Source organism: Sceloporus occidentalis, unplaced genomic scaffold, assembly GCF_023333645.1.
Source record: "Sceloporus occidentalis isolate IW3139 unplaced genomic scaffold, rSceOcc1.0.p SCAF_1, whole genome shotgun sequence".
Taxonomy (NCBI): Eukaryota; Metazoa; Chordata; class Lepidosauria; order Squamata; family Phrynosomatidae; genus Sceloporus; species Sceloporus occidentalis.
The window spans coordinates 122,678,745-122,700,951 of record NW_028316981.1 but is presented as its reverse complement, the minus strand read 5'-3'; the positions used below and the strand labels follow the sequence as shown (position 1 = coordinate 122,700,951).

The 22,207-nt window shown below is 42.7% G+C and overlaps 1 protein-coding gene across 1 annotated transcript in view; it reads right to left on the bottom strand.

Annotated features, from left to right (window-relative positions):
- LOC149322071 (ubiquitin carboxyl-terminal hydrolase 43-like) overlaps nt 1-22,207 on the bottom strand; it is a 156,389-nt gene that overhangs the window by 78,337 nt on the left and 55,845 nt on the right. Inside the window, exon 4 of the mRNA XM_089522991.1 lies at nt 3,864-3,956. Coding sequence (XP_089379117.1) covers nt 3,864-3,956 — 93 coding nt within the window. The remainder of the gene's footprint in view (nt 1-3,863; nt 3,957-22,207) is intronic.

The following is a 22,207-nucleotide window of genomic DNA, read 5'->3' as shown; positions in this document are numbered from 1 at the left end:
TACTAGAAGTAGGATTATGGGTTAACACCAATTAATTGAGTTAATTGATCACTAGGATGGCTTAACAACCTCCAGGGCTTGATAACCTTTGAGGTCACATGTGCACTGCTGTATGCTTGCACGCAATATGGACTAGCACTCATACTTGGAAGTCACTAATCTGGGCCCCAACACCATTCACATTTTTGTACATCCTAAGTTCAAACCAAAGCAAAACAAAGATCTTTAATTAGTCTGGAATTGATTTTCTCACTTTGCTTCATATCAATCTCAGATTAACTGCCTGAACCTATGACCAAATCACAAGGTATCATCATAGAGGTGGACAACATAGAGGTGGTGGGGTAAACTGACTGCCCCGAGTCCATCAGTGAAGGGGGAAGGTTACCGTCCCACCATTACTGATGACAAACCTGCTGCTGATTCTGCTTCCCAATTGCAACAAGGAATTATGGCAGGTGAGGATAGCATGCTGTTTTCCAGTCGATTCACACTCCCAGCCCCACCATGGATGGCGTGAATCTGTGGGATGCCATGCACAGGCTTACCATTAACCATGTTTCCTAGAAGAATTGCAGAACTGGGGAACTCAGAAAGGTACAAAAATGGCAAGCAAAGGCCCACAACCTCGACATCACCCACTCTCACCTGACTGATATAGCCATTCGTCATGGTTAAGTAACAGGTTAAGTAACAAAGGAGAAGACAGTCTGATTAGACATACTATTTATTCTCTGCTTCATCTACACTGCTTACCCATGCATATGGACACACACAAAATCCTGTCTACCTTTGTTTCAGCTAAAATCTAATAAAGGGGAGCTCAGATATACTTGTCAAAGGTATCAGCATCCCCCCCAAACTATAAGAGATGGCACCAGGCATTAGTCACAGCAGCAAGCAGAATTAGAAATATCTTTACTATAAGGTAGGAACTCTCTGTGACTGCAAGCCTTTAGCTGCAGGGGAAGTTACTGCTTACTTATCTGCAGTTTCCATGGGACAGAGGCTGTATATGCATTGGCTGTCATAAGCAGGGTTGATCACTATCAGGGTAAAGAAAACAGTTAGAAATACTGCTTGACACTAATTATAATGCTGAGAATTGATCTAGAAGGTGTCTTCTCCCCTCCCATAACCCCTATCTCCACTTTCTGGCTTGTTTGTTATTGTTTCCTCCCCATGCTAACTTGTCCAGAGACAACATTCTGTGTTGGGGGGGAGGGGTGCATAAACAAAGATAGCTTCAAGGAGAAACAAACAGAGGTATTTCTATGAGTGACTGCTGCAACTGTCCGTTAACTCCCAAAGATGTGCCAGTAGTAACCTGTTTGTTCTGATTCTAGGGAAGAGAACCTGCATGTGGCAACAATAAAGCATCTGACACTGGTAGTGGATGTAATGCTGTCACTACTGGTATTAAATGCAACAGTAGGAAGGTTAACTGGGGCTGGTTAAGAACTGGGCTGAGGGAGAGATCTCTCCCATTCTCTGCTTTGACAGAACTAGCCTGGTTGCCCATGCCATGTGGCCTTTTTGGGTGCAATGATCATGCCTGAAAATCCTGTAGCTGATTCTGAAGCAACATTATGATAGTTGGGATGAGAGCATGCAAACCTCCAATGGCTGCTGAGATCAGCTGGCCTATCTTTGCCCCACTCTCTTCCCACTAGTCAAGTATGGGCGATCCCACTATCAGGGAAGAGCCTGACTTTTTTCTTGGTGTAGTGAGGTGAACCCAGGGAACCCAGGATTAGAGAAGACGGGGAAGACGGAAGTGGGCCAGGTGGAGATAGAAAGGTAGAAGAAGCCAGTGATGGACAGAGAGGCGGGGCGGAGTGGGGAGGTGGAGCGAGAGAAGAAGGAGGAGACAGGAGCTGAGAGGGGGATAAAAGGAGAGGGAGAGAGCTGCGCGGGGAGGAGAGGACGTCGCGGAAGAGGAGGCCGGGGAGTGGCGGCCGCGTCAGGGATAGGACAGGTAAAACGGAGCCCTGGAAGAGAAGGGGTGCCGGTCACTCTTCAGGCCTGGCCCGCCTTTAGGAAAAGGGGTCCGCACCAGGGAGTGGAGTTGAGGGACCCTCGCACTGAAGGGATATACAACTACTCCGACGAGGAGCTGTGGGAGTCAACCCCAGCGAGGGACTTAGAGGACGAGTGGTGGGACCCGAAAGGGGCCAAGTGGGAGTGTGGCCCAATCCCCAAGGGTAAAGAGAAGGCTGAATGCGAACCCCTGGAGAAGCATCCAGGAGGTCAGAGGGGAAAGGACGCCGAAGGCTCCAACCAGACACCGAGCCCTACCTGGGAGGACTCGCCTCCGGACCCTTAGGAGAGTGACTTTTGTTGGCCCGTTGACCCGCTGGTTTAGTTCTGGGACTTTGTTATGTTGTGGATGAAATAAATACTGTTGCAGCAGAACACGTGCGGAGTAAGTTTGTTACTCACGTGGCCTCCCCTCATCTAGTATCCAGGCCTCATGCAGCCAGGCACTCCAGCCCCGCCCACATTTGGTTACTATGAAAATAGTATACAGCATAACAAATTTATGGGCCTTACTTCTCACACACACCCCTGACACATTCCAGGCTAGTATGAAGGAATAACTAGCTTGTGGTTGTTGTGTGCCTTCAAGTTGTGTCCAACTTATGGGGAACCTATCACAGGGTTTTCTAGGTAACATTTGTTCAGAAGGGGATTGCCTTTGCTTTTCTTTGAGGCTGAGAGAGTTTGACTTCCCCAAGGTTAACCAATGGGTCTCCTTGTCTGAGTCAAATCCTGGTCTCCAGAATCATGCTTCAGTGCTCCAACTACTACATCACACTGGCTCTTGAATAACCAGTATAATGTATTAAACTCTGCTTACATATCAGAAACTATGGAAGAAATTTAAGGGAAGTGAAAAGTGTTTCTATTCTAGGGAAACTTGGATGGCACAAAAAATAAAGCATCCTTCCTAGACTCTTTTAAAATGAACCCACTGAAGACCTGGAGCAAAACTTCCATGGAAGATAGAAGGCGAGAGTGCTGTATAGCTTGTGCTGGCTGAAAAAGAGGCTGAGAGGAATTGGATGACGTCCATATTACTAGCCCAGACTTTCAGTCCTCAGCAAGATTTTCTCACTTTGCTCACACACCCTGTTTGTCTTTGCCAGGATCTCCTTTACACCATAAAGCTGGCCTTGGAGATTGCTGGCAAAACCAGCACCACCTTTCCAGGCCAATCCAGCATGCCCCCATCCTTTGTCTGCAAGTGCCATGGTGGTTGAGGCAGTGCAGGAGGGGGCTTTTATTTATGTGTAAAAAGGGATGCTGCTTCCCCCCCCCCCCCCCCCGGATCTCTGACTCTGGGTTGACTAGGAAATTTACCTAAGAAAATACATAAGGATTGGCCATAAAGAAAAAATGGCAACTTAAAAGAAAACAGAACCCTTAGGTAGGTTCCTTGTGGAAATCTCTCGTGGCAAATTCCAATATAGTCTACCCTGACCCTTATCTCCCCGACTAATGTTTGGAACAAAACTGTGTTATCTGCTGGATTTCACACTTTCTGAATGTTCAGATAAAATCTGTGGATTAAAACAGACATCAAAATGTGTTTTTAAAATGCATACTTAAAAACAAAAGGAAGTTGAAAGTGCATATGGAAGAAATTCTTTGAGAAATGTGATGCATTTAAATAAAACATGTATAAAACATATATTTAAATGTATATTTAGATATGAATTTTCATGTGAATTTAAAAAGTCAAAAATTAATGCAGGAATGTGACCAAATAGGTCTATAGGTAAACCCAGCCTGGTAATAGCTGATTTCCTCCCTCCCTAATTAAGATCTTATGGTGTAAACATGCTACATGGCTCACTTACCTGGTCTGCCGTAAGGGGATGGGCAAGGAGATGCACAGAAAGGGATCAAAGGTGTTGCTTTGCTTTAGGCAGTGAGGGCAGGTCAGTGAGGACCTAGAAAAGAACCAGGTGAACTACAGTCAAATTATATATCAAAGTATATCACTACCTACACAAAAAAAGTAGGACTGGCTTCACCTTTGTGCATCTAGGAAGATTAAGCTCATGTTTGCCCCTGGGCTCCAAAGCAGAATGTATGGAATATAGAACAACAAGATCCTGAGAAAGTATCCCTTGTCAAACTTGCAAATTGGTGTTTCCTCAGAATTAAACAGAACAGAGGTGAACCAGACTTGCCTCTCAGTAAGAATACTTAAGACTGGCCTTTCAATTTCACATGTAGAGTTCCATCACTGTGCTCAGAATGAACCCTCTACAATCCGGGGAAGGAGCACTGAGGCATACTAAAAAGATTCATACTCGATCTACTATTATGATTATTCTGAAGCCACTTTAATGTGTTTTTTTCTAAATGTTCAATGTTAAAAATAGACAATTAAAAACTCTTGTATCCATAGAAAATTAATTGCAATACACAAGCGCACACAACAATTTTTGTCTGCCCACCCAACAATTAAGTAATAGCAGCTTTTACCAAAAGTATACTCATTTTCAGTGTTACTTTGCAAGAAAAATGGCAGGTTTTTTCAGTTATTAGGTCAAAATATAATATACTGTACTTTAAGGATTTTATTGTGGAATTAAAACTTTGTCTCACATGGTAGGGTTGTATTTTCAAACTCACCCACACAGAGGGAAGAAAGAGAGAGAGAGAGAGAGAGAGAGAGATGCAAGGACCTCCTCTCATAATTAGTACTATAATAACCAAACTGCATTTTGCCTTTCCAGTATTTTTTCTGTTTCTCACAATTAATTGCAGTGTTAATATCAAAATGTGAACTCATATCCTTCTCATGCTGCACATCACTTCTTGGTTTTCAGACACTGTCCTGGTGGTGGAGAATCGGGATTAACTATGTAACAAAGACACCATGCTTAGCTGGAGAGCTAAAAATGCCCAGACTCCTTTGTATGATAAAGACAGTATAATGCTCCTTCCTTGTATTGGGCTCAACAATTCTTGTATTGTACAACCCCAGTATCGCCGGGGATGCATTCCTGGACTTTCTGCATGCAAAATTGTGGATAATAGTGAATGCTATTAAAAAAAAAATCTGGAATGAACAATGTCTAGGGCTTCCAGCTCAAGCATACCATAGAATCATGCTGGGGAACCTAGAGATGTCTAGAGAGAACAATTTTTTTCAGACAGCAGGTAAGTGCATCCACATATAGCAGTCACACAGATACAGGGGTCATATCAGTAAAGAATGGAATCCATGCTACTTGAATTAGTGAAGAACAGTCCTAAGTTCTCATATACAATCCTGCACAAGATCAGCCTACACAGCCTTAAATCCAATTAAACTCAAAGGCAGAGATACCTGATTATCAGGTTGTGAATCTCATCCCAAGGTTTCAAAACTGTAATTCTTTCCACATCATTATCATTCCAGTGGAGACTGTGGGGAACATTCCAACCTGCTTTTTTGTGGGTTTTTTGGGCTATGTGGCTGTGTTCTAGGCTATGGAAAATATTCCAACCTACACTCCTCATTCATTCTCACCTACCATTTCTCCTCTTTCCCTGCCCATGAGAACTGTAAATTCCTCCTCTGTCCTGAATCAGAACCCTGCAAAAGGAATCTAAAACTACAACTGCTACTAAATCAAAACCTGTGAATGAGTTAGTGAATTGGGTCATGTCATCCTATCCCAAAGGAGACTCATGTTCATGGTTTCTCTCCAATTCTGATCAATGGGATTTAAGCATCCTTGTGCAGGATATCATCATGGATGTGATCATCTATTAGATCTGCACCAAAAGAACAGATCTTCCAAAGTTTGGTCCTTCAGGAAGGTTGATATCAAGGAGTAAGAACAAGATAAATTGTTCCAAGTGAACGCCAAGCTTCAACTATGTGTCAATCACACATCCACTGATGTACGTACAAATATTTTCATTCTTTCTTTCCCTCTTTTCTTTTCTATCCTACCTTTCTCCTACTACATGATTCAAGTTTACAACCATTTAAAAGCAAACGGCAAGCTGTTTTTGTATGCCTTGAAGTCATTTTCAACAAATGGCAATTCTAAGGTGAAACTATCACAGGATTTGGCAAGATTTGTTCACAGGGGGTTGTCTTTGCCTTCCTCTTAGGCTAAAAGAATATGATGTTTTTTAAAAATCTATTAATACAACAGTTTGAACACAATTAAACCAGATGTCTAATTTTAAAAAAAAAGTTAAAAATACAATTTAAAAGCAGTTTTAAAAACACATTTACAACATAATAGAAACACAACACTCCCTATTAAGAGCTCCATCTGCCACAACATATTAAAAACAAATTGCCACTCTAAATAAAAAGGTCTTTATCTGCCAACAGAAGGAGAACATGGAGGGGACTAGCTGGACCCCCCAAGAGAGGGAGTTCCACAACATGGGAACAGACACAGAAAAGGCTGTTGCAGCCTATTGATATTTGGAGGGTCTCATGATTTCTGCTCCTTCTATAGAGGTTTTCCTAACAAATCAAAGTAGCCCTCTATCTGAAAAGAACATCCAGTCCATAGGAAATAAGCTTATGTCCACCTCAGCAGAGAGAACTGATCAACAGAAGTGAGAGCAGCTTTTAATGAGATTGGCACACAGAAGTACTAACTGTTAATGGGTTTGTATCTAACAAGATTACCTGGAATAGCAAAATCTTCACTTTAACATTAAAAAGAAAGTTTTTTAAAAGACAAAGAGAACAAGGGAGAAAAGCAAGATAAAAGGACCAGTCTATTCCAGATAAGAAAACAATGGCTGCATCCTTAATTATACAGTGCTAACCCTAACCTGCATATTTCAGAAGCAAAAATGAATTTGGATACCTCCTTTTTAGAAACTGTGCAGCCACACACACCAACATGCAGGTGGTGCTTTTATAAGTCACCACCTTTATTACACCATGAAACCAAAAAGTACCCTTGCAGCTGCTTTTCTTTAGCACATGTTTCTTAAGCTTGTTACCAGAAATAACCTGAAAGAACTCCTTAGGACATCTATTTTTGAACATGAGCATGCCAGGTTTATAAAATAAAATAAAAAGTAGACTCTAGAATATTATTGAAATGTCCCTTTTTTTCCCCCCTCTGAGGATCCCTTTTGATCTGGTTGACTGTTTGTAGTGTTCATGCAAGTTGTCTGTTGACTTATGGCAACCCCATGAATTTCATAGGCAAGGAATACTTGTGGTTTTGCCACTTCTTTCCTCTGAAATGTTGCCTACAGGACCTGGTATTCACTGACAGTGTCCCTGTCAGGGATGATGGGAGTTGTTGCTCTTCACCTCAGGCTGTAACTCACCACCTTGTTAATGAAGCTGAGCTGACCAGCTTTGGTCAGTGGTTATTGCTTTCTCCCAAAGCAGCAGAGTTTTCTGAGAATAGGCTGAAGACCCTGACAATCTTCCCCAAGCCTTCTCACTCTTCTTCTTCAGATGTCTCCAAACACCATCAGGATTCTGCTGGTTCTTGTATCTTCACTCAAGACACCAACACAACTCAGTAGTCTTAGATAAAAGATCTACTTTATTCTACTATATACAGTTACTATCTCTATATGCCCAACAATCCACAATATCTCTACACTCTACCAATACTCCACAACTACCCACAAGTTACATTAGCAAAACTGGCAGTTATTATAGCAAATGTTTGTTACTACCCACTAGACAATTACCACCCAGTGGGTGTGTACATTCACAATGATTGGTTGACTTTTGTTCATCCCATACTCAAGTCCAACCCATGAACATCATCTGATCACCTTGTACATGTAACAAGTCTCAGGTGTTACCAATGTACATTCCTTAATTTTGTCCTTGGCTCCCAAGACTTCTAAATTATATCATTCTTTACACCTGTGTGATTTCTTAATTGTTCATGCTTAGTCATTCTGACTCTCACATACATATTTTTATTTCTATAACTGCATGTCCCATGTTGCAGTCCCATCCAAGTACTAACCAGGGCTGACCTGCTAGCTTCCAAGATCAGAGGCAATCTGCTGCCTTTAGTACACCAGCTTTTTTAGCCAGAGAGGCTCTCTGAAATAATGGGTGACGTCCTAGGTGTCTCATCCTGTCTGATGGAAGGGCTGGTCCTGAAATGTGTAAGCACACCCACATTAAAAAGGTATAGAATCCAAATTAGATCACTATTTCATAGGAATTTATGACATGAAGGGAAATTGGTAGTTTAAATGGTGATTAACCCATTAAAATCATGCAATTAAGATTAAAACATGATTAACATTTTCACAAACAAGAGCCATTATCCCAGGAATAACCAGGGAATAACCAGTGAACCCGTGAATCATTTGTTGCTGTTTATTGCCTGGTTATTCACGGGATAATGACACTTTAATCACTTTTCATCGCAATGTTATGTGAAAACCATTAGCACAACTACAGGATTATAACAGGATATTCCTGGGATAATCGCACTTTGAATGCAATGTCATGTGAAAACGTTAATCACAAATGCACAATTTTGATGGGTTAATCACCGTTTATACTTCCAATTGTCCCTATGTGATAAACTCCATAGTAAACAGAGGGTAATCTGGACAAGGAAGTTATTGATTTTATTAGAATGACTAATATGGGAGAGAAAAGTCTTAGATCACTTCAGTCTGTGAACAATATGGCTTACCCATAGTCTAGAAATTTAAATAGGCCTGTCTTGAGTCCTTCTAGGGTTCCCAGATCTGAGGGCCTGGCTCTTCTTCCCCAGGCCTCAGGACATGGGGAATAATCTCAGTGTGAGGGCACTGCCCTGAAAATATAAAGTTGTGCAGTTGGCCACCGTCGCTGCAGGCATGTTTGCAGTGAATCATGGAGACTCTTCCCAAGGAATCCATTGCTCTTTCTCAAAGTATCTCAAACCATTGCCAGCAACAGAGTTCACATGGTGGAGGGAGTGATCAGCATGAGGAAATACTTATGTGCCTCAGTATTTCCTGTATCAAGAGTCACTAAATATTGCACTACAGGATTGCTGTTTTGTGGCTTTGCATATTTTATGGTTAGTTTCCCCAGTTCTGTTCCCATTTTCTCCACCCTACCCTAAATGGCTGAAGATAAACAGTAGTACAGTTTCCTGTCTTGGTCTGAGATACTCTCAATCAGGCTTCCTTCTGAATGACATAATCTGAGAAACTGTCTTGGATGCTTCATGTTTCATATTTAATGGCATCACCAGGCCACATTTCCTATGACATCACCAGAGATGATAACTCAATTGCCATCAGCTTTAGGACAGGACAAAATAAAGGTATTTCTTCACATAAGGGGAGAGTGGACAAATGACTCATTGTACCAGTGACTAAACACCAACAGAAGTATAATCTTTAATATGATCATTCTTGAATATTTACAACCTTCTAGTCACAGAGAATGGTGGACAATTTGGGCAGGGCCAGTGTCCAGCTTTTTAGTCCCAGAGGTAGCAAAGGCCCACACAGTGACAAAAAAAATATATTTTAAAAGTTTTTAAAAATAGAACGTTCACTTCTAATTTCAATGTGTGTGGTAGTGTGTGTGTGATATTTTAGAGACAGAGTGGTGTAGTGATTAGTGTTGGACTGGAACTTGGGAGAGCAAGATCCCAATCCTTACTGGGCCATGAGATTCATTAGATGATCTTAGGCCACTCTCTGTCAGATTGGCTTACCTTACAGGTCTGTGAGGAGGATAAAATGGGGAAAAAGAGAGAGATCTATAGTCAGCTTTCTATATCCACAGATTCTGCATCTACAAATTCAACTGTCCATATCTTGAAAATATTTTTAAATAATCCAAAAAGCAAACCCCGATTTTATAATTTTACATAAGGGGCACCATTTTACTATACCACTGTATATAATGGGACTTGAGTATCCATAGTCCTGGAACCAAACTACAGAAGATTCCAAGGCCCACTATATTCCACTTTGAGTTCATTGAATGAAAGATGGGATATTAATGTAATGAAAAATAAACAACATAGGATATTTGCTACCATGAAATGTGTTGGTGATGGCCACAAGCTTAGATTGCTTTAAAAGATTTAGACAAATTCATGGAGAAGGATCAAGCTATCAATCACATCCATGTTTAGAGATGGAATGCCAGCTGAATACTGGATACTGGGGTTCAAGCTTCAAGAGAGGGATGTCTCGCTCAGGCCCTGTTTACAGGGTTTCCAGAAGCACCTGACTAGCCACTGAAGAAAAGAGGATACTAGACTAAAAAGTATAATTTATGTCAAGTCTGGAAGAACTCTTTATTATATTCACAGATCACAGCACTGGGATGTAAGAAAGCTACCAATGGCAACATCGTGGCTCCCTAGCAGGCTAAGACCACATGAAGGAGAAATTCCTTCTATTTTTGAAGAAAAATCTATTTAAACTCCATAGGGATATTATAAATATTAACTAGAAACAGCCAGTTCACCTCCTGAGCCCTTGTTTTTTCTCAAGTACTAAATTAAAATCAAACCAGATTCCTAGCCTTCATTTTTCTTTGTTATGTATTACAGCCAGCAAGCACCAAGCAAAGAAGTGTTGTGAGTTAATAGATCGTTTGCATATAGACAGGCTCTGACGCACAGATCTGAAGTTGGCAGATTGAAAATGAAAGCGGCCTTTTTAATAGGAATTAATGGGAAAGGGATTAATTGGGGAGGGAGATTTGGAATGCCAAGCATGTTTCTTCCAACCAGCATGATGGGAAAGGGGGCCTTTAAGGGGCATATGAGGTTGGCTGGCATATAGAAGGCTTGTTTGGCAAATAAAGACCAAAACGCCCTTCTTCTCAAACTCTCAAAGGCCATGCAAACTGCAATTCCCACATACAGACACCATCTGAGAACAGATTTACAGCAGGCCCTAGTTTTGTACTATATGACAAAGGCGCAGGACAGACCACCCGAAAAGGGCAGCCTGCCGGTGGCCTAATTCCCTCCAGAGGGAAGCTGCAGCCACCAAACCACGTGGCTTCCCTCCGGAGGAAAAAGAACCTGGAAAAAACGGGTTCTTTTAGTGCCACAGGGCAGACATAATGAGTGCTACGTAAGCGACGCGTGGTGACATGCAGACACTGCACGTCTCTTACGTCACAATGGTGGCGCCCATATGGACGGGACACTGCCATTATAGCACCGCCATGCCATGCTAGGGTTAGGGACCATGCAGTGGCCGCACAGTCCCTAACCCTAAAATCGGTGCATTTGGGCGGTCTGTTTCGGACCTTAGCTACAGAGAGAGAGGGAGAGGGAGAGGGAGAGAAGAGCCTCCACTAAGGTTGCTAGAGTGAAAATGCATATTTAATGTTTGTGTGGAAGAAGAAAACTTATTTATTTAATTTATTTTAAGTATTTCTGTATCACCTCCCAACCCACAAGGACTGTTAAAGCAATGTAAAGATAAAACAATTTAAAATATATTAAAATACAGTGGATCCTTCGTATCAGTGGGCAGATTTGACCACTGGCAGATCACCATGCCCCTTATTATTCAATGGTGTTGCATGCACACAGATGTGCTGACACATCCAGCACGCACTGCAGCCATTGAATAATATGGGGTCCTCTACAGGGTCCCCCAGAATCAAATCCCGCCAGATAGCAAGGATCCACTGTAGTCTTTTAAAACTCCTAAAAGCAATCTAAAACAATCCTAGAATCCAGTCAGCAACTTCCAATTTAAATTCAAACATGGGGAACAGCACTGTTCTGGCTACTAGCTTTAAAATGTTGGGGCCAGTCTAACTTCCTTGCACAGGGAGATCCAGAGTCAAGGGCCTGTTACAGTGAAAGCCCTGTTATGTGTTCACACCAACCTAACTTCATGAGGTGTTGGGACACACAACAGGGCATCCTCAAAATTTCTGGCAGTCTTATATGGGAGGAAGCGGTCTTTCAGATATCCTGGCCCCAATTTCAGTAGGTGTTGCTAATTCTGCAACCACGTAACAAGCAGCACCTACAGAAAGACCTTCTACACAACCAATGAAGGGGATAGGAGACTGTTCCTGTTTTTCTTCAGCAACCCTAGCTTCCAGCAGACTGGAAGAGGGCAAATGTTGTCCCCATCTTCAAAAAGGGGCGAAAAGAGGATCCCAACAATTATCATCCAGTTAGTCTGACATCAATACCAGGAAAGATTCTAGAGCAGATCATTAAACAGAGAGTCCGTGAACATCTAGAAGGCAATTCCATAATCACAAAAAGTCATCACGGGTTTCAGAAAAACAAGTCATGCTAGACAAATCTTATCTCTTTCTTTGATAAAATTACCAGCTTGGTAGATGAAAGGAATGCTGTGGATATAGTATATCTTGATTTCAGTAAGGCCTTTGACAAGGTTCCCCATGACATTCTTACAAAGAAGCTTGTAAAATGAGAGCTAGACAATGTAACTGTGACATGGATTTGTATTTGGTTGTCCAGCCAAACCCGAAGGGTGTTCAACAATGGTTCCGTTTCATCCTGGAGAGAAGTGACCAGTGGGGTCCCACAGGCTTCTGTTCTAGGCCCAGAGCTATTCAACATCTTTATCAATGACTTGAATGACACAATTGGGAGCATACTTATCAAATTTGCAGATGGCACCAGATGGTAACTAATACCCCAGAGGACAGGATCAAAATTCAAAATGACCTCAATAGAATAGAAAGCTGGGCCAAAGCTAACAAAATGAATTACAACAGGGAGAAATGTAAGGTACTGTACTTAGGGCAGAAAAATGAAATCCACAGATATAGGATGGGGGACACTTGACTGAACGAGACTACGTGGGAAAGGGATCTAGTAGACCACAAGGTGAATATGAGTCAACAGTGCGATGTGGCAGCTAAAAAGGCCAATGCAATTTTAGGCTGCATCAAAAAAAAGTATAGTGTCTAGATCAAGGGAAGTAATAGTGTCACTCTATTCTGCTTTGGTCTCACGACTTGATTACTGTAATGTCCTCCTGGCTGGGCTTCCTCTTTCTCACCTCCGTCCTTTAATCTCTGTCCAGCATTCAGCTGCTCGCATTATCACTTCCACCCACCGCTCTGACCACATCTCTCGTGTGTTGGCATCCCTTCACTGGCTCCCCCTCCCTTTCCGCATTCAGTATAAGATCCTGCTGTCGACATTTAAAGCCCTCCATGGACTGGCCCCTCATTACTTATCAGACCTTCTTTCTCCTCACCTTCCCACTAGGGCCCTCCGTTCTGGTAGTCAAGGGTTCCTGTCTCAGCCCAGGATTTCCTCTGCCCCATCCCGGATTCGCCCCTTTTCACTCACTGCCCCTCACTCCTGGAACCTTCTTCCCCCATGAACAAGAGCCATCACTTCTTTAACCAGCTTCAAAACGGAGTTGAAAACCATCCTGTTCAGAGAAGCCTTCCCAGGCATTGCATAATTGTCGCTTACTATTTGATGTTCTTTTGGTGCCTGTTTATCAAACCATTTCCTGTATTGCTATGTACTGTATATGTATTATCCTTCTTGAGAGTATGTATTTTCCCTGGAAAATGATTAACCATTCATTATGAAGCCAAGCCCTCCCTCCAGTCCATCTGCCTTGGTCCAGGCCTTGGAGGTAGAGAGGAACTGCTGGACCTCTTACCCTTTCCCTCCACCACTTCCTTCTCCTTCTGTGTCATGTCTTTTTAGATTGTAAGCCCGAGGGCAGGGAACCGTCTAACTAAAAAGATTGCATGTACAGCGCTGTGTAAATTTACAGCGCTTCATAAATAAAGGTTAATAATAATAATAATAATAATAATAATAATAATAATAATAATAATAATAATAATAAATGCCAGCTGGAATAGTGTGTCCAGTTCTGGGCACCACAATTTAAAAAGGACATTGAGAAACTAGAGCGTGTCCAAAGGAGGTGACTAAAATGGTGGAGAGTCTGGAAACCGTGTCCTATGAGGAACAACTTAGGGAGCTGGGGATGTTTAGCCTGGAGAAAAGAAGTTTAAGAGGTGACATGATAGCACTGTTTAAATATTTGAAGGGATGTCATATTGAGGAGGGAGACGGCTTGTTTTCTGCTGCTCCAGAGACTAGGACCCGGAGCAATGGATGCAAGCTACATGAAAAGAGATTCCACCTCAACATTAGGAGGAACTTCCTGACATTAAGGGCTGTTCGACTATGGAAAACTCTTCCTTGGAGTATAGTGAGTCTCGTTCCTTAGAGTTCTTTAAGCAGAGGCAAGATGGCCATCTGTCAGGGATGCTTTGATTTAGATTTCCTGCATGGCAGGGGGTTGGACTGGATGGCCCTTGTGGTCTCTTCCAACTCTATGATTCTATGATTCTAAGTGTGTAGTGGGCCCTTCCCTTACATCGGCGATCCATTCCAGATCCCCCTGCATAAGGGGAAATCCGCGTATGCTTGCACCCCATTGCAAACAATGGGGTGTGTGCTCACAGCTCATGCACCATTTGCTTAACTGTCATGTGACTTCCGTGTAAGCTGGAAGCTGCATATAGTGTGCCCGTGTATGGTGTGGGTGCATTGTACAGTGGAACCTTATTATACGTGGGGGATCCGTTCCGGATCCCTCCGCGTATAAAAAAATCTGCCTATGCTCGAGCCCCATTGTTTCCAATGGGGCTCGTGCGTGGCGGTGCGGCGGCGCGCGAGGCGCAACGGGTGCGCGCGCCCATTCAATTGAATGGGACGCGCCGCCCCTTCCGCCCCGCGCGTGCCGGCGGCTTTGAGTGCCTATGCTCAAAGACGCCTATAAAAAGACTGTGTATGCGGAGGCTCCACTGTATCTACTGTTTAGGAAGCCCTAAATGTTATGATCTTGGACATATCACACTCTCAGCCTCAGAGGATGGCAATGGCAAACCAAGAAACCTGCCAAGAAACTCCCATGATAAGTTCACCTTAGGCTAGCTGTAAGTCAGAAACTACTTGAAAGCACACAACAACAGCAACAAAAACTTTATAAAGCCAAAATTCTATACTAAGAAGAGCTAAAGTCTGCAACTGCTAGAATTTAAGTCAGTGATGGACAGCCTGCAGGTTCAGGAGGGAGAGAAAGAAAGAACAGGATGGCAGAAACAGTGTGGTCCCACTTTCTTTGCTCTGGACTTGCCAACTACTGGATTCAGCTTTGCCCACCAGATACATTATCCATTTTCTTCATCCCTAATTTATACAGATTAAAAATGTGTTGTGTGAACATATTCCATTTCTGCAATTATTCAGGCTATGCTAGCCATGTTGAATGGCAAGCAGATACAGGACTATGAAACTCTATTCCTTGACTAGATCTCTGACAAGCACAAGTACTAACATCAAACTTCTCTCTCCCACTGTCTTCAAATACTGGAAGGCTTATAAGGTAACAGATGGCTAATAGCCACAACAGCTGTATATTACCTTTAGGTAGCAGAGGAAGCATGCCTCAGAACACCAGCAACTGGAAAACCTGAGCATGAGCTGCTGCTGTCATATCCTACTTTTGGTTTTCATACAGGCAACTGAATGGCCATTGTGTGAACAGAATGCTAGACTTGGTAATCATTTTGCTCTGATCCAACTGGATGTTTATGTTCATATGGAACACATTTGTTTTCATTTGCCTCAGAAGGTAGGAATGGGTACAAATAGCAAAGAAGGAGAGTATGACTTAACAATAGGGAGAAGTTATTGAGGGTACGAGCTCTTTGACAATGAGAAAATATTTCTAGGAAGAAGATGATCTCTCTGTTGAAGGTATTAAAGAAGAGGCTAGACAGTAATCAAAGAGAAATGTTGTAGTAGTCTATTTCCTACATTGGTAGGGGAATGGACTAGATGACCTCTGACATTCTTTCCAATTCTTGACTCTACAATCCCTGCCTTCTTTTCACCAGCCACTACCCAAGCATTTTAAAATGTAATTATAACTAGCTTAAGGTCTACTAACTTGCTTTTGAAAATAAACCAACTACAAGTCTCAAGAAATGTTGATTTTCAAAGTTCATGCAGTGCAATCACAAAACTGTACTGTACACAAAGTGCAGGCACAAGATCATGCACAGAGTGATTAGTGCTATTGCAATACATTTCTCTCAGTGTGTGTGTGTGTGTTTCTGTGTCTCTGTGCATGTGTGTGTGAGAGAGAGTACCTAGAAAATACCAAATTCATAGTCATAGAACCATAGAGTTGGATGAGACCAGAAGGGCCATCCACTCCAACCTCCTACCATGCAGGAACTCACAACTAAAGCATCCCCAACAGATGGCCACCCAGGCTCTGTTTAAAATCCTCTGAAGAAGGAGACTCCACAAATCTCAAAGGCAGCATGTTTCAAGGTCAAATAGCTCTTACCATCAGGAAGTTCTTCCTACCCCATCGACTCTGATTCAAACAGACGAGTAAAGATATTTCATAATGCAACTGTGGCATACAGCAATTTTAATTTGCTATCCAGAATAGATGGTTTGTCCAAATAATGAAAGATGGGAGGTGTGGTATGGCATGCAATGCAGTGTTGGGAAGGAGCTTTATTTTCCCTTTCTGCTTTGGGTGAGGTCTCTTGTATGGACTTAAGCCGAAGAAGAAAAAGTGAATTCCCAGAGTCTATCCAAGCAAACATTCACGGATGTGTTCCTAAGCACTTGCCTTGTTCCCCACCATGCCAGCCACCTTTCAAACTGTACAATGGGTTGCCATGGAGATGACTGCAATGTCACTGCAGAGCAAGGCAGTGCAAGTCTGTCTGTCTTGGGAAGGAAAGCTGGAGACTGGGAGGCTTCCCATAAAGGAGAGGGTAAATTCTCCACCTCCCGGGAACAATGGAGGTGTCAACGTCCCTGGGAACACCTCTGCTGAGCTGACTGCATGGAAAGTGAACCACTTATTAACAGTAATTAGCAAAGTGTCCATCATCATGACAGGTGATGTGTGTGTTGCATGTGTCTGTATGCAGGGAATTAGAGAGGCGAGGAAGGAAGGAAGGAAGGAAGGAAGGAGAGACTGGTTATTATTTGGACCTCTGGAGACTGCAACCTTCTGCAGTTTCCCTTTCATTAAGGAAGAGTTGGGCCTCCTGCTGCAATGAGAGAGAGGAAAACTGATTTGCCCTCACTGGAAAAGGGTCTCCCAGTGAGGTGATTCACTTTACCTTACAGGAGTGAACGGCACTTATATTGGAGTGAACAAACTTTAAGCATCTGTTTTGTTTTTCTTTTGAAACCACACACACTACACATCATGGCCAGGGGCAAACAGTGTGATTCAGAAGACTGCAATAATCAGAGATACATAGAACAAAGGTGTCTCTGACAGTGCAAGACTCAGCCTAGAAAATTGTTTTCAGAACTGGAACTGGAGTTTCCGCTCAAATCTTCCTTCTCTCTTGCACACACAATACCCCCTACTTCATTCTAATGTGTATGCACAAACACACCATGCTCTGAACTTTCTGTTTCAGCCAGTTTGGCATTGCCACAAAATACAATGCATATGCATTTCAGATATTGGAAGTATAACTACATTCGGTTTGCAAGATAACAAATGACTGCTAACTTCATTTCTCCCTGCCATGCCTCCACACACGCACACACCCTTAGTGTAAAGAGTAGCATTCCCTTGTTATCTATAAGCATTGTTTGAGGGCATTATTCAGGGGGATTTCTGGATACTCTGATAATTTACTTTTCAAGTATATTTAAGGTAAGAAAAATGATTGCAAAGAAATTAAAAAGATGTTCCTAGTAAATTCCTCTTAAAGTAATCGGTAAAAATTAGCATGGTACATTGGGTGAAATTAACAGGTAACATCTAATATACTGCTGTTTCAACATAACACCACATGCTCTGGTTACAACAGTCTAAGTAGGGGTGGGAGAGAGAAGAGACTGTTTCTTATCACCAGTGAAGTCATGTCAGTATATCCCAAGATCTACCATCAGATCAGAATCTCTATTTGGTCTGAGCAAAGTAAAAAGGTGTCCCTCTCTGAAGAGGCACAGTAGGGAGCCTCTAACAGTGATGGCATTGCTCTCTGTCCCTGGTAACCACATTCCTGCAGGCATTTAATGAAGTTGGCTTCTGTCAGCTTAGCACATACACAGACCTTTTACATCAGGGTTGTGAAATGTGAGCTGCAGGCTAAGACAATTTGTGAGGGGTCCCTCAAAGTCCACTCCCCCAAAATTTTCTATCCCAATTTTCTTAGAATGAAATAAGAGAACTGCACTTCCAGGGCCATGATTCTTCTCTAAAACAACCTGTGTCCCATGTTTTATCAGAAAATTGTATGTGGGTGTGGGTGGGTGTCAAAACCTGAAATAGTCACTGCAAAGTAGTGCAAATAGTCATTTCAAGGTTTCCCTTTTTCATTCTCTCCTTTTATGCCTTCTTCCTTTTCTCTCTCTTTCCCCTTGACAGAGGGTTGAAATGGAGGACATGCCCTGGAAAAAGAGGACATCTGGTCACCCTGATTGTAATCATTCCTTCACACATCCAGATCCTTTTTTCAGTGTACACTGAAATAACTAAGCTCTTGTACCACCACATGGCCAGTCAAACAGTAGCTTAGATATGTTGAGGATGGTAGCACATGGCTAGCTGTAACATTCCATTCTTTCTCCCAGAAGATCACTTTTTGGGCAAGCAAAAATGTCAGTTGAAGTCTAACGGGCTCATGTCTGACACCTTTTATCTTTTACCAAGACCCACACTGGCTGAGATTTAAAATATGATGGAAACCATCTTGGACAGGCCAGCTTGTGTTCCCAAATAACACAAGCACTAAGCAGATTTGGCAATAGAAGGTATGTTTACAGAGGGACAGAAACAGTCAGCCATGCTAAAAAGAGCACTCAGGCAGACGGAGTGGCTGACTTTGTTCCAACACCACTGGCAAGGGTAGATTGGGTGTTCCTGAAATGATACCCACAGCCAACTACAAGAGGCTCAAAGTTTTCTGGCACAGGAAGTCGAGTTCACGTGAGGTTCTCTTCTACTATATGCCTCTGACGATTCCTTACACACTTATTTTACTTAGTTGTCTTCCTGCCTACACAGCACAGCCCTCTAAACACAAGCTGGAGAGGCCCACATGCAACAGAATAAATTTAACTACACAATCTCTAAGCCACTTACTCTCCTCAACCCAATCTGACATGCCCCAGCCCTTAAGACAAGAGCCTTTTTGGTTAACAGCTGTCAGTTTCATTCTGGCTCCATAAGTGTCATTGCCTTCACCAGGTTGCACATGGCACAGAGGCAAGCCTACTACATCTCACCACTCTGGTTGCATGAGGCTCCTGCCAGTTGGAATCTGTGACTGTCTTACTGGGCTCTATTAAAGCACACCTCAGCTCAAAGCAGTGTGATGAGCCCTTCCAAAACCCTCACCGGCATGCTGGTTCTTTCAAGTCAACTCCTCCTCAAAACTAGAGGCCTTTTAATCTCCCCTGGAAATGCTCCTTTCATTTTCATCACAGGCACTTTCCTCATTTGCATTCATGATGCAGCAGAAGCATCTTGGCAAGCTCATGGGTTCTCCTCTTTTCATGGTATATTTTGCTAATGGCAAGCTTGTGGGTTTTCTTTTTTTCACACCCAGATCTTGTAGTAACAAAATGGAAGGATATTCTGTTACTTGTGACATGCCCCACCTATCATGAATGGATCAGAATAAACGGGTGTTTCTCAATAGGCATTACTTTGATGCAACAAAAAATAGGGCATACATACACTATTAACAACCTGGACTAGGGGAATGCCTGGTTTCTCAGATGGAAGGTGCCTGCATAGCCTCTGCTGGGCAGCAAAGTGAAGTGAGACAGACAGAGAACTGAAAGAGCAACTGAAACTAGAACAAACCTTACCATTGTGCTGCCGTGCAAGTTTTGGGATTTCACTTTTAGGAATGGACAATTACAGTGGCATCAATGGGCAAGTACAGGGGTACAAACTGCAGCAGATGATACCCCAGAGGAGGAGTTACACTCATCAGGCCCTCCTCCTGCTGTAGCAGAGGGGCAAACACCCCCCTCATGGTTTCACTGCCACCCTGGCCCTCCCCCCAAGGAGGGAGCCACGGTGGCAGCAAGGAGTAGGTGCACCCCTCACGGCGGCAGAGGGCATCAGATGAGCAAGAAAATGGGAGGGAAGGATGGGGCAGGCCATGTCAAGGGTTAATAGCTGACAAGAAATGTTTAGATATGTGGTGGCCATGAGCAATTAGCAGCCAGCATCCGTTTCAGCTGTGTGACATGACAACACAGAGTGTACAAGGTCATTCTACTGCCAGAGTGGAGGAAGCCTGTAAGATAAATATGTGTCTGCTTAGACAAGGGGACAGTTTTCTGGGTGGCACAGGAAACATGTAACAGCCATGAACAGAAGAGGCTGGGTTTTAGGACCGCATGGCATTTGGTCTATATAAACTCAGAGGCTTCCGGGAATTGTTGTTGGGTTTGTGAGAAGGAGTTGGATGTTAGTTTTGTATTGGATAGTAAAAGTCATGTTGGATAATTGGTTTGCACTTGTAAATAAAGATAAGCACTTTCGGGAGCTCCGCTTGTCTGTCGTTAATCATCAGAAGCCTGGTGAGAGCTGGACAGCTCCCGGTGACCTGCAATCCATCATTCTGGAAGACAACCATCCGCTGCTACCTTTGCTGCTGAGGGCTGAGAACACGCTTCCAAGATACGTCAGTTTACTCTGCTATATCCTGACAGGCCACTGCCACCACCCCAGGCAGCCCACAGACCAAGTGTCACCAAGCCTGAAGTTACTGGACAATAGTGATCAACATTAGCATACTTGTTCATACTGGGACAGAAAGAATTTGGTATTTAAAAAACCTATAAGTAGGAAAAACGAAAACTGGAAGATTCATCCCAGGATGGCTGATAGATCCATTGCCACAGAGCAGCAAATCTATTTTTGGTTTTGTAGTTGCTCTGAGTTGAACAGGAACTCTGCAGCCACTAGATTCTACCTCAAGAGAAACTCAGAACCAGGATCGCTCCCATACAGCATAAGCAGATGGAGAAGGAGCACCCATAAAGCTGAAATGGGTCCATCACCCCCATGGCCCATCACTGATTCATCCATTCAGGTACCAGAATGTGAGTGCTTCATTCTTAAAGGCCTGAGTTTGAATTCCTATCTATTCAGCTACATCAGTCCTGAATTAGGTTTTCCACCTCTTCTTTTCCAAGTAAGTTCCTCGTCTTTAACAGTTTTATAGAAGATAAGCACAACATGGTCTTCTCCATATTGGGAAAACTGTAGTGACTGAATCTGATAGAGGAATTTCATTTCCATTTGTTTTTAAAAACTTACCAGACTTCACAAATATCTTCACAATGGAAACAACTTGTGATTTTAAAATGTGAATGTAAGATAAAGTTAAACTGTTCAATTTCTCCATCCTTATTTTTTAAAGAAGTTTCAATATTTTTAAACTTCATATCCAGGATATGAAGAATCTTAAATATATCCCTTGTTATTTCAACAGGATCAGAGCTAGGATGGCTGCATACCCTCTTTTATGGAGGACTGTCCTTCATTTGAAAGTATTCTGTATTTCAAGAGCTGCCCAGTCCAAGTCTAAGATCAACAATCACAAAGAGGAAGATGAAGGACTTTGGTACTACCCATCCACAGTTATCAGCTGGAAAGGAGATTCAACAGGCAGCCAGCTGGACTAGCCACAGCTTTCTCCACTTCAGTGAGATGTATACACATTACTGTATATTTGAATAATAATAAATCATTTCTAATTTTACATTGGTACAGATCAATCAACACTTGCAATTTCATGGGAACTACCGGTAATGTCTTCCTTTCTGGAGGAAAAGGCATGCCCTCCTTTTCTGATTATGTGTAAGTGGTCACACTAATCAGGACACAAATGAAAATCTGGGTGACCTGGGTGCAGTTCTTTGAGAGCACCTTTTGCAAACACTTCTGTATCTTCTCCTTATGCTGTCATTTCACTTTTCTTGTACAAACTTCCATTACCCTGGAGATATTGGGAAAGGTGGAGGACACAAGGTTTTGCTCCCACTCCATTCTGATCCATGGAGCACAAACTGTGGTAACCTGATAGTCTTGTTTTGCTTCTTGGCTGCCTTCCCTGCTTCTGCTGTGGCCTGGAGCATGGGTTCACCCAATTCATTACACAGAGAAGAGCCATGTGGGGTGGGAACAGAAGTATAGTTGAGCAGAGGCAAGGAGCAGC